This window comes from Calypte anna, chromosome 3, assembly GCF_003957555.1.
Source record: "Calypte anna isolate BGI_N300 chromosome 3, bCalAnn1_v1.p, whole genome shotgun sequence".
NCBI classification, from domain to species: domain Eukaryota; kingdom Metazoa; phylum Chordata; class Aves; order Apodiformes; family Trochilidae; genus Calypte; species Calypte anna.
Genome location: NC_044246.1, coordinates 27,307,762 through 27,320,482, shown reverse-complemented (window position 1 = coordinate 27,320,482; position 12,721 = coordinate 27,307,762). Strand labels below are relative to the sequence as shown.

The 12,721-nt window shown below is 46.1% G+C and overlaps 1 protein-coding gene across 2 annotated transcripts in view; it reads left to right on the top strand.

Annotated features, from left to right (window-relative positions):
- The window catches only part of TULP4 (TUB like protein 4), a 146,304-nt gene extending 133,992 nt beyond the window's left edge, over positions 1 to 12,312 (top strand). For both annotated transcript variants that reach the window (XM_030446976.1, XM_030446977.1), the window contains exons 14-15: positions 3,248 to 5,829; positions 8,388 to 12,312. In XM_030446976.1, the coding sequence (XP_030302836.1) occupies positions 3,248 to 5,829; positions 8,388 to 8,504 (2,699 nt within the window). In that variant the 3' untranslated portion in view covers positions 8,505 to 12,312. The remainder of the gene's footprint in view (positions 1 to 3,247; positions 5,830 to 8,387) is intronic.
- Positions 12,313 to 12,721: the final 409 nt, after the last annotated feature.

The window sequence follows — 12,721 nt, the reverse complement described above, 5'->3', positions numbered from 1 at the left end:
TTTTATGCAGCACTGGTGAGGCCCCATCTCGATTACTGTGTTCAGTTTTGGACACCTCAATACAAAAAGGACATTGAGGTGCTAAAGCAGGTCCAAAGAAGGGCAACAAGCTAGTGAAGGGTTTGGATAACATCCCTTATGAGGAGTGACTGAGGGTGTTGGGGCTGTATAGTCTGGGGAAACAGAGGCTGAAGGAGAGACCTTATCACTCTTTACCAATACCTGAAATTATGTTGTAGTGAGAGTGGGGTTCTCACTGGTGACAGATGACAGGACAAGGGGAAATGGCTTCAAGTTGCATTAAGGGAGATTTAGGTTGGATATTAGGAGAAACTTCTTTACAGAAAGGGTTTTTAAGCACTGGATACAGGCTCCCCAGGGAGGTGGTTGGGTCTCCATCCCTGTGAGTGTAAAAATCGCCTGGATGTGGTGCTCGGGGACATGATATAGTGGTGGGTCACTGGGAACAGGGTTGGGACAAGGCTGGACTCGAGGGTCTTGAAGGTCTTTCCCATCCTGAGCAATTCTATGCTTCTATGATTCTTTCAAGAACTCTTCTAGGTTTTGCCTGTATGTCATTCCATCATATTCCTCTCTCTTTTTGTTTAATCTTCCATCTTTTTGTATTGCTGGTTGCTTTGTCACCCACTATACTCAAGAAAATAATGCTTCCTTTTTCCCAGCTGTTGTCTGTATTCTTCAGTTCTGCTAAGCTCATTGAGGCTGGGGACATCATACTAAATACTATACAGTGGTCTTCAACTTTCTTTTACTATTCCTCTACTTTTTAAAATTACAACAGACATCAAAGATGAAACTCATAGATTCTATCAGATCAGGTCAGGCTTGAGGAGCATCACTTCATCTTCCTCCTGACGCTCATGTTAGCATGGCCCAGTGACACCTGAGTGGCTCTAGAAATAGTCAGACTGGGCCAAATGGGGACTTTTTTGTGCCTCACCAGCAGGTAGCAGTGGCCCTAGGGAAAGCCAGGAGGCCACATTAGTGGTCCTAGGACTAGGGACAAAGACAAGGTGGCAGCATCCAGAGGTCTGTGAGTGGATTTTCCTTTCTGTTGTTTGTTGATGTGTTTATTATCAAAAACTTCCCTGAAAACTAGTGGGTCCTGCTTCAGCAGAACTTTTCTTGATTTGAGTAGGAGTAGTTAAAGTTGGCTGACTAGTAAATGGTAATTCAGACCCATCAGGTAAACTCCTTGATCTGTGAAAGTGTATAGCAATCCTAGTACAGACTGAGACTGAGCTCTGAACTTTACCTCTGAATCATCATTCCCAATATATTTCTTTAAAGTTGACTGACCACCAGCAGTCATGGTGGGAATCAGTGGAGAGAGTCTGGCTTCCTTGTTCACACCAAGGTCAGATTCAGATAGATTCTAAGATCTACTATCAATCCATCCAGATGAAGCAGAGCACTTAAGCAAGTACATAAAGATAGTAAGTAGTTTGAAGTCAAAGATAAAGTAGAATGACAAAGTACAAAAGACATGCAGTATTTTTATTTCTAAATAGCTTTAAAAATAATTTCTCTCCAGTTTCTGAATTTATGTCAGTGCTGTCATGCAATTTTCTCTTAAAGCATTTTTAAGCGACCTGCATGTCTTCCACAAGTGTTGGAGAAAACCCAAAAACATGTGAAAAGCAGCTTTAGGAAAATTCCCTGTTTTAGTGCCTGTTTCCCAGCTGTTTGCCTAACTTGCTGCAGCCAGCAGAGGCTGACGGCCTCTTGCACCACTGGACACAGGGCTGGGGCAGCCCCAGGCACAGCACAGGCCTCGCCATGGCCTTCGTGTGCCAGGGGCTGCTGGGGAGGAGGAGGAGGAGGCCAGGGTGTGTGTTCTCTCACTGGGCATTGGTTGCCAGAAGGAAGATTCCCGGGAACTGCAGGGCTGCCAGTCTAACCCGAGTACTAGGGAAAGTTATGGAGCAGGTGACCTTGAGTGCCATCACATGCCACGTGAAGGACAACCAGGTAACCAGGCCCAGTCAGCATGGGTTTATGAAAGGCAGTCCTGCTCTGTTAGCCTGATCACCTTCTGTGACAAGGTGACCTGCTTAGTGGGTGAGGGAAAGGCTGTGGATGCGGTCTCCCTAGGCTTTAGTAAAGCCTTTGACATAGTTTACCACAGCATTCTGGAGAAACTGGCCGCTCATGGCTTGGAAGAGTGTTCACTTCACTGGGTGGCCAGGCCCAGGGAATTGTAGTGACTGGAGTTAAATCCAGCTGGTGGCCAGTCACAGGAGGTGTTCCCCAGGGCTCAGTACTGGGACCAGTTCTTTTTAATATCTTTATCATTGTGCACTCTCAGTAAGTTTGCAGATGACACCCAGCTAGGTGGAACTGTTGATCTCCTGAGGGTATGGAGGCTCTTCAGAGGGATCTGGACAGGCTGTATTAATGGGCCAAGGCCAATTGTATGAAAATCAACGAGGACAAGTGCCAGGTTATGCCCTTGGGTCACAGCAGCTCCATGCAATACTACAAGCCTGGGGAAGAGTGATTTCTCCTGGAAAGCTGCCCAGCAGAAAAGAACGTGGGTGGTGTGGGTGTTGGTTGGCAGCTGGCTGGATATGAGCCATCAGTGTGCCCAGGTGGCCAAAGGCCAACAGCTTCCTGGCTTGTATCAGAAACAGTGCAGCCGTCAGGAACAGGGAAGTGGTCATGCCCCTGTATTTAGCACTGGTGAGGCTGCACCTCAAATACTGTGTTCAAAGTTGGGGCCCTCACTAAAAGAAAGATATTGAGGTGCTGGAGCATGCCCCAGAGAAGGGCAGCAAAGCCTTGGTCTGCAGAACAAGTGTCACAAGGAACAGCTGAGAGAACTAGGGTTGCTTAGTCTGGAGAAAAGGAGGCTGAGAGGAGACTGTTATCACTCTCTACAACTACCTGAAAGTAGGGTGTTGTGAGGTGGGGGTTGGTCTCTTTTCCCAAGTCACAGGAAATAGGACAAGAGGAAATGGCCTCATGTTGCACCAGGGGAGGTTTAGATAAGATATTAGGAAAAATTCTTCACTGAAAGGGTTGTCAAGCCCTGGAACAGGCAGCCCAGGGAAGTGGTGGAGTCACAATCCCTGGAGATACGTAAAAGATGTGTAGATGTGGTGATAGGGACATGGTTTAGTGGTGGACCTGGTAGTGCTGGGTTAATGGTTGTGCTTGATCTTAAAGGTCTTTTTCAACCCAGATGACTCTATGATCCTGTGACATGCTGTGTTGTTCGTTGCAGTGCCCGGTGCCCCTGGTGCTCCCGCCAGCAGCCCGCCATGCACCGTCAACATTCCCATCGCCCCCATCCACAGCTCAGCCCAGGCCATGTCACCCACGCAGAGCATCGGCCTGGTCCAGTCACTGCTGGCCAATCAGAACGTGCAGCTGGATGTGCTGACCAATCCACAGCCAGAACCTGGGGGTGAGGGGGCAGGGCCCTTCCCAGGGGCTCCAGGCCGCTTTCCTGGCCCTGGGGCGGGGGCGATGGCGGGGGGAGAGCTGGCCCGCGCTGCCCCCGCGCCCCCCGCCCTCGCCCCGCCGCCCCCTGTACCCACCTCCATCACCCTGGCTGACTTGCGGGATCACGGTGACCGTGAGCACGAGCCCCCGCCCAAGGCCAAGGCCCCACGGCCAGGGCCGCAGCTGATGGAAGGGGATGCTGTTGTCTTCGGGGCCACCCAGGAGCTGCAGCTGAACAAGATGAACCCCCCGCCTCCCTATCCTGGCACCATCTCCAGCACACTGACCACCGCCCCACCACCTCCACCCGGCCCCCCACAGCCACCCCTCGATCTCTGCCTGAAAAAGGGGGAATTCTCCCTCTACCCGGCAGCTCACTACCAGACTCCCCTGGGGTACGAGAGGATAACAACCTTTGACAGCAGTGGGAACGTGGAGGAGGTGTGCCGGCCTCGCACCAGGATGCTCTGTGCCCAGAGCACCTACACCTTGCCAGGGCCTGGCAGCTCTGCTACTTTGCGCATCACTGCTGCTGAGAAGAAGATGCAGCAACCCTGCACCAGTGCCACCCTGAACCGGCTGACGGTCCCCCGTTACTCCATCCCAAGTGGGGACCCACCACCATACCCTGACATTGCCAGCCAGCTTGCCCAGGGCAGAAGCATCACACAGAGGCTGGACAGCAGTATCATTCATGCCACTCTGCGGAGGAACAGCCGAGAGGCAGCCCTGAAAATGGCTCAGCTGGTGGATGGTCAGAGAGCCACCTTGCAACTTCCCCCAAAAGCCAAGAGCAACGTTGTGACAGCGCAGTACCAGCAGAGAGTACCCACTGCTTTGTACACCTGCAGCCAGTGCAGCAGCAGCGGCAGCAGCGTGAGTGCTGGTGGTGTGGGCAGCATCACTGCTAGTGCCAATGCTACTAGCAGCACTTCCAGTATGGGTGGCGTGAGACCTGATCTGAGTACAGGGAGTAGCTCCCAGCACAGCTCTGTCATTGCTCATTCTGTCAGTACTTCACCTCTGGCCTCTCAGTCCTCCTACAGCTTGCTGAGCCCACCTGACAATTCCCGTGACCGAGCAGATTATATCAACTCTGCCTTCACAGAAGATGAGGCCCTATCTCAGCACTGCCCAGTAGAGAAATCTATACGGCATGTACCTGTGGCCATGACAGAGGCTGCTCTCGGTGTAAAACGACCACCACCGTACCAGTGGGACCCAATAGTGAGTGAAGAGATATGGGTTCCTCAGGAAAGGACATCTCAGAATTCAATGCCCAACCCTCTGAAACCTACTCCTCTGATCATTGGTCAGGCTCAACATCTGGATATGTCTCGAGTGCCATTTGTTTCCCCCAAGTCCCCGACCAGTCCCACTGCCACTTTCCAGACGAGTTACGGGGTTGGAGTACCGTACCCAGGAAGCTACAATGCCCCTCCCCTTCAGGGAATGCAGCCCCCCTGCTCCCCCAAAGAAGCTCTGGCCCCAACACAGTTTGCACAGCAGGAGCCCTCGGTTGTGCTTCAGCCAGGTTATCCATCCAACCTCTCCTACTGCCCCTTGCCACCCATGTACCCAGGAAGCAGCGCCTGCTCTAGTTTACAGCTGCCACCAATCGCCTTGCACCCATGGAGCTCCTACAGCGCCTGCCCACCCGTACAGAACCCCCAGGGCACCTTGCCCCCCAAGCCACTTCTTGTGGTGGAGAAGCCAGTGATGTCCCCACCTCCAGCAGAGCTGCAGGGCCACGTGGGCACAGAAGTGATGGTGGAGACTGCAGACACCTTTCAGGAGGTGCTCTCCTTGACAGAAAGTCCTGTTCCTCAACGGACAGACAAATTCAGCAAGAAGAGCCGGAAGCGCCTGGACAGTCGAGCTGAGGAAGGAAATGTTCAGGCTATTACCGAGGGGAAGGTCAAAAAGGAGGCAAGGACACTAACTGACTTCAATTCCCTGATCTCCAGCCCTCGGCTGGGGAGAGAGAAGAAGAAAGTCAAGAGCCAGAAAGACCAGCTGAAGTCCAAGAAGCTAAACAAGACAAATGAGTTTCAGGACAGCTCGGAGAGCGAGCCGGAGCTTTTTATCAGTGGTGATGAACTGATGAACCAGAGCCAGGGCAGCAAAAAGGGTTGGAAAACAAAAAGGAGTTTGAGGACAGCCAGTGAGATGGATGAATTCAAATGCCGGAAGGCCAGTGAGAAGGAGGACGGGAGGCTGGGGAGCCAGGGCTTTGTGTATGTGATGGCCAACAAGCAGCCACTGTGGAATGAAGCAACGCAAGTCTACCAGCTGGACTTTGGAGGGCGGGTGACCCAAGAGTCAGCAAAAAACTTCCAGATTGAACTGGAAGGACGACAGGTAGGAAGGGGTGGCACACTTGGATTGGGGCTGGGGCAGGGGGTGGAAAAGCTATGACAGAAATAAGCTCTGCTTCTCTCTCATGTGGCTGATTGCCCCCTGCTTGTGTTAGCTGCTCTATAAAAAAAAGGTTTCCCTTGTGGCTGGTGAAAAATAGACACCAAAGGTATAGGATCAGAACGGAGGGTGAAGTTCAGTTGTAATGTAAATTTACAAAGGTGTGTTTGGTCTTGCTCCACTGGACATGGGAGTAAGGGCTTCCTTTAGTCTCAGTGGCTCTCATGGCTGAAGGAAGGTGGATTTTGTAATAAATACAGCAGATGTCCCCAGTGGAGGGGACTGCATTTGCCATCAGTTGTTGTGGGTTACAGCTAACTGAGTGAACACTGCTCCCTTCTTGTGATGCTGACAAAGGTTAGCCAGTCAGCGGATTGCTAGGGCAGTGTCACTGTTCAACACTGGCGTGGCAATTAAAATGAGTAACAGATGCTCTCTATTATTCCCCCTCTCCTCCCTGATAAAGAAAGGAGAGAGAATAAGGGAGAGAGACGTATGGGTTGGAAACTAAACTACACAGCTTTAATGAAACAGTAATGATAAATAGGAAGAATTACTAAATATATACAAATATACAGGAAAATGGATACCACGTTCCTCCTCCCCCACCCCCCAATAACTCTCACGTCACCACTCAGGCTTCAGGGTAGCCCTGGGATAGTCCAGGCTGGATTCCTGGAGTCAGCAACAGTCAGGAGCTGGAGGCAGGAACACACAGATTCAGGCTGGCAGGGATCAGGACCACAGGCAGATGAACGGATGGAATCCTCTCAGGATGCCAAAGCAAACGGGGGCAGGTGAAGAAGGGGAAGCAGGAAGGGGCTTGACCCTCGTAGTCCCTCAAATTTATACTATGATGTGTATGGGATGTAATACTCTGTTTGGTCAATTTTGGCCATCTATCTTGTCCATTCCTCCCCAAAGGAGGGTTTCAGGTGTGACCTTTTTACTCCTTCTCTTCTTCCAGAGGGCAAAATATTCCTCAGAACTGAGCAGTGTCCTTGGCTCTGCATACCAGTCTCTAGCAGTAACTATAAACATCGAGTGTTATCAGTCCCAGAAGCAGACACCATCTGAGAAACTTGCTGTTAATTTCAGCAAGTGCAGCTACTTACAAGAGACTTAGCTGAAAGCAAAAGTACAAGACAGAAAACTACCTTTGTCCTGGCCCAAACCAGGACAGGCAGAGGTGCTGGATGAAAAGTTAAGTTCTCTCCATGCCAAAATTTCCCTTTGTAGGTTACCAGGCATCTGGGGCTGGTTCTTGGTGCTAGGAGAGGGAGGCACTGACCCTCCCCAGAAGCTCCTGTGCTGCTTCTGAACCACCCATGGGCAGAGGGGTCTGTGGATAGTTCAAAAAATCAAGGCATTTAACCTTAGGCTCTCCTAGCTTGGCTGAGAGACCAGACCCAGGCTATTAAGTGGTACCAATCAGCAAGACACTGAACTGAGACACATTTATTTCCTTGTCCAGCTGTCCCATCTCTCTAAGTCACTTCTTAGTAAAGACATCCAATCTTTCAGCTCCCTCTGAATTAACTTGGGTCTTAGTTGTCTTAAATATCCCACATACATGACTAGTGGTAGTCTCTTAGTTTTGTTTGTCTGCAACAGTAGCTCATTAAAAAGACAGTGATCAGCACCGTTTATATCCCTTTCTTCTTCAGTTAAATGGCTGTGGATATGTGACTCTGGACAGCTGTGAAAAATCACCTTGTCATAGGTTTTTAGTGGGGGAGCAAAACCTGACTGGGCTTGCACAGCCAGCCTCCATCATAGCTAAAGGATCCTCAGTGCAGAGCAAATACAATTTGGGCTTCTGGTGAAGCAAATCAAGAAGCAGTAATAGTAGGCCAAACTTCAGATATTCCCTGCGGAAGAACAATGAGCAACCTGACTACCCTTGCTTTACATTTCAAACAGCTCCCACTGCCCCTTTGCTAATTCATTCTTGGTGTAATTATGTGCTAGTGAAGTTTATGCAAAGGAAAAGAGAAAGGCCAAGAATATCAAGCTTACCAGCTATGAAATGTTAGAGTCAGGAGACTGGTTATTCTCCTTTCCTGAAAGCTCCTTTCTTTGAAAACAACATCTGTTTTCCTGACGGGTTGATGATAGGATATCTCCAAGGGAGAGAATGGTATTTTCCCACATGAAGCATGATGCTGGTGTAACCCACATCTGCTGAAGTAATGAGTGGCAATTTACTTACACCAATGCTGTGTGTGGTCTGGCATGTTTTAAAGCTCAGTTTACATATAGAGTCATATATTGCAGTCATACACTTTACACAGACAGATAGTACAGTGCTCCTACTTTTCACTCACACCATCCCCCATTCTGTGGTTAGCCCCATTAATATATTATCTCAGTAGCTGAGGTGTCCTTACAAAGGAGCAAAACCATTCCCCTTTTGTTCTTCTCTGGTTTCTTTTCTGTGGTTCACTTTTTTTGACCTTGTTCTCTTTTTCCTTCCCTTCTCCTCTTCCCCTGCTTCCCAGGTGATGCAGTTTGGAAGGATTGATGGCAATGCTTACATTTTGGACTTTCAGTATCCATTTTCTGCAGTGCAAGCCTTTGCTGTTGCTCTGGCTAATGTGACTCAACGCCTGAAATGAACAAGCAGAGACTGGAGAGAGGAAAATGCTAACCTTCTCATAAAGTCCAAATTGGAAAATGTCAAGGCAGCCTGCTTTATGTCTGCAGAGGTGCCTGGGAGTGAAGGCAGTAAAACTGGAAAAGTCTCTTGGTGCCCAGCAGAAGGGCATTAACTCTAATCAGTCATGGGGTGGAGGGTGGGGGGCTGTTTTCTGTTTTGTTTGTTTGTTTGTTTGTTTGTTTTCAGGTGTTTTTTTTTCTTTTTAAGCGTTGTGCTGGGTCTCAGAAAGAATGAAGGGTTGAGAAGCATTTGGTGTTACGTGGAGAAGTGTGGCTTTTGGCTTGTTGTGGTGGTTCTGCCGTGTTTGCTACAGTAGAGCAGATGTAAGCCCATAGGGGGATTAAAGACTGCTCTTTTTGATAGACTGCCTTATATCATGCTCTTCTTTTTAAGATGGGGAACATAACTTTTTTTCTGGTCCAGTTTGTACTACTACTACTACTACTACTATACCAGTGATAGCAGCAAAAAAAAAAAAAAGAAGAAAAAAAAAAGAAAAAAAAGAAATTATAATACTTGAAGACACATGCTTCTTCTCTGATCTCTGATAACTGAGCACCACAAGTTCCAAGGAGGATTATGTAGGTCAATGTTTAATTTATAAATAATGATGTATTATTCAGAAGAGAAACAGTTGTTACCAGTGGGTGGTTTAAAAACCTTCTCGATCAAAGAATTTGATGTCTGCTTGTTTTGTGTGCTGTTATTGGGGATAAACATCTTTCAGGAGGTGACAGAAGATAGAGGAGGAAATATTTATGAGCATTGCTTCTTTGCTCATATTGATCAGTGGTGTTCTTTAGTTTGGCTGGTAGCTGGGAAAGGTATATGTTGACCAGAAGTACCTCTGAGGCCATGCCTGTACATGCTTCTCATTTAAATGTGTTTACACTTTATAAATGAAGTCTTTCAAACAAATGAGAAGGCCCAGTGTATTCAGTTTTTCAGCAATCAGTATGAGTCAAGTTCTACAGCAGGGTATCAGTACTTGAATTAGGATGGAGACAGAAGTATAGCAAGTCATTACAGGAGGCAATTTCATCAGGAAAACAGTTTCATCACAGGAAACATCATGGCTGACTGGAGAGCAAATAAGTTGAAAGAGGAAGGAAAAATTGGACAGAATCATCCCGTTTCTCACTTTGCTACTTGAGCAGTCTCTGTGACTCCATACTAAGAGTGGGAAGCCAAAGTTTACATGGAGTATTTTAGAGGAAGGCTTAATAGGTGTAGAATGACCCTCTGTCTGCAGTTCTTTCTGATGAATGTGCAGACGTGCTGAGGATTTCAGAAGGGTTGCTTGCACAGAAGAGTTTCTGTGTTGTCCATGTGTTGTTCACATATTTATTTGCTTTCCTCTCTTTCCTCCTTGCCTGCATTTTGCTACAGAATATGTTTTTATATGGAAGAAGTTTCCCCAGTAATACACAAAGCCCAAAAAACTTCATGTAGTTACTTGGACATTAGATTTCAAAACATAACTGCAGATTTCTTTCAGATATTACTCTTTTGAAGTAAAAGGCACACTGAGAAAGATATGTTGGCTGAGGTGTCAATTGCTGCTTTGTTTTTGTCTTTCATCCACCGTTTAACTTCCTAACTTAAAAGCTTGGTATAACTTAAGATGAATAGTTGTGATTTGTTCTCTTTGATTTTCTTAAATCCTAGTGGTAGGTCAGGTGTGTGTTGCACTTGTTTTTTTTTCTAGAGGAACATACCACATGACTCAAGAATGTGCTGCAGTAGAAGTTATCAACATGCAGTGAGCTTGTAACTTCTGCTCTGATGAGGCTCCTACATCTGTAGAGCACAGAGGGAGTAATGCCAATCAGAGAGGAGTTTCAGAGAGCTGACAGAAGTGTCCAGGCAGATCATTCACAAGTTATGACCCACAGGGTAAATCTAGGAGAAAACACCTGCAAGATGGTTTCCTTGGAGAGAGGAAGCAAAGGTAGGAAGGAAAGAGGGGGGAAGTTAATGGTACCATGCATTGTATTATCCCAAAGCTCAGCAGCTTTGGCTTGCATGTGATAGTGGTCAGGCACAATATTCCTCTTCGCATCTGGCAGATTGTTGTATGCCTTAATTAAATAATATTGTTGAGTTCTACGCTGTACAAACATTAGGTTGAATTCTCAATCCACTGATTCCAGTACACAAAGAGGAAAGTTGGCTGAGAGTCCTCACCTGCCCTAAGGTCTGTGCTTACTTACAGTACAACAGGCACACACACACTGAACACCCTAAGAGAAGAAACACACCCTGGCTTGCTTTCTGAGGGAAGGGCCACGCAGTCATGTTAGAAATCTTCAGCTGGAAGGAGCATCTTCTGTAGTTTTAAGCCAAAGTTCTTACTACCTGGAAAAAACATGAATGTTTTTTTGGATCAAAATCTAATCTGAATAGAAGGACTTCTGCATGGTTTCTTTAACCTTCTGGGGAACAGTGTTCCTCTCTATTTGCCAAATTTTACAAATGATCAGCAGTTTTATGCTATTAACTGAGAAATGAAACCCAACACAAACAAGTAGCAGAGTAAGGAATCTGGTTTCATTGGCCCATGTCATGAATGCCTCTTTCTAATAACATTTGCAAAGAGCCTTGGCATAGAAGAAACCAGGTTTCTGCCTCAGCAAAACTAAAGGAATAATTATCAGAAATTAGGAAAATAAATGCAATTTCCAACATCCTTCCCGTTTACTTGTCAGAAAATAGTACAGGGTAAAATAACCTCTTGTCTTTTTGAAAAGATAAAACCATTGTCCCTTTAATTGAGGATTTTAATGGCACACAGAATACCCAGTATTAGAGAAATGACTCTTAAATTTATATAATTTTAATGAAAGGAAGTTATGTAAATGAGTATGAAACTGGATCCTAAATTATACAAAGAACAATTGAAAGTAACAGTTGTTTTCTTTTTCATTGTGATACAATATGGGAAACCAATTTAAGCAGTCACCCCCCTCCAAATAATTACTTACATCCTGAAGATCACTGTTGCATTCAGCCAAAAGATAGGTGTTACATTTTATATTTCATTAGTAAAACCCAGGTTTTCTGTAGATAACCAAGTTCTTCTAGGAAGAATGTAGCTAAGTGTTCGGAAGTATCTAGGTTTTTATACATACTGTAGTTACCAGTAGTTAGGTATGTTTTTTCCAAAGGTTTTTTTTTCAGTTGTGCAATAATTGTGGTAGTCTAGGGGTTTTCTGGGGTTTACTTGTTGGTTTTTTTTTGTTGTTGTTGTTGGTTTGTTTTTGTTGGGGTATTTTTTGTTGTTTTTGTTTGGTGGTTTGGGTTTTCTGGGGGTGTTTGGGTTTTTTTTACAGAGTTTTGAGTGGGTTTTAAAGATAATTTAATGCAGATTTCCTCTTAATGTAAAAAACAATTATTTATCTTGTGTAATGTAATAAGTGATTTAGGGCTTATTTTATTACTATGTATCAGTGAGTTATACACACTAATTTATATTTAAGGAGCATCTTTCTAAGTAATTGCTAGCAGTATGTTTTGCTGCAAGAAACTAAAAATGCATATAAGAAGACCTGTTTATGCTGGATAGTATAAAAATTCATAATGCAGGCAGGCACAAATATTTTTTGGCAGCTGAGTTTGCTATGGAGGACTGTGTAAACTACAAAAAGTGTAGATTACTTCTTTGGCATCTGCAGAAATCTGTCTTTCTCCACAGATTTCCTCCTGTGTTTGTAACTATATATTTCAGTTGGGAGTGGTTTTAAAAATAAAAAACCCTATTTGCTTTCCATCTTAGTACAGTGCTTTTTCTTGAGGTATAAAATAAGGTGGCTTACATGGTAAGAGGGGGTGTAATGATACAGGCTCAGCTTGTGAGAATGTTCATCGCATAGTTTAGTAGGGTTTGGCAATGGTGTAATTCAGTGCTTTGCAGAGATAGAAGCAAACTGATCTGGAATAAGCTCACTGATGCACAAGGAACAACGTAGCAGTAGATGCCTTTTCCTCTGCTCAGGCTAGTAATGATTTCTTCAGCTGGGCTCAGCTGGTTCTGATACCTGAACCAGTGCCACACAGAGCTGGTGGGGCTGAGCCTTGGCACTGCCTGCAGCAGCTTTGTGTCTTCCACATGCTCCGTGGGAGACCTGCTGGAACAGGCATTCCTCCAGTCATCCTGCAAGGTCTGGTCCAATTGCT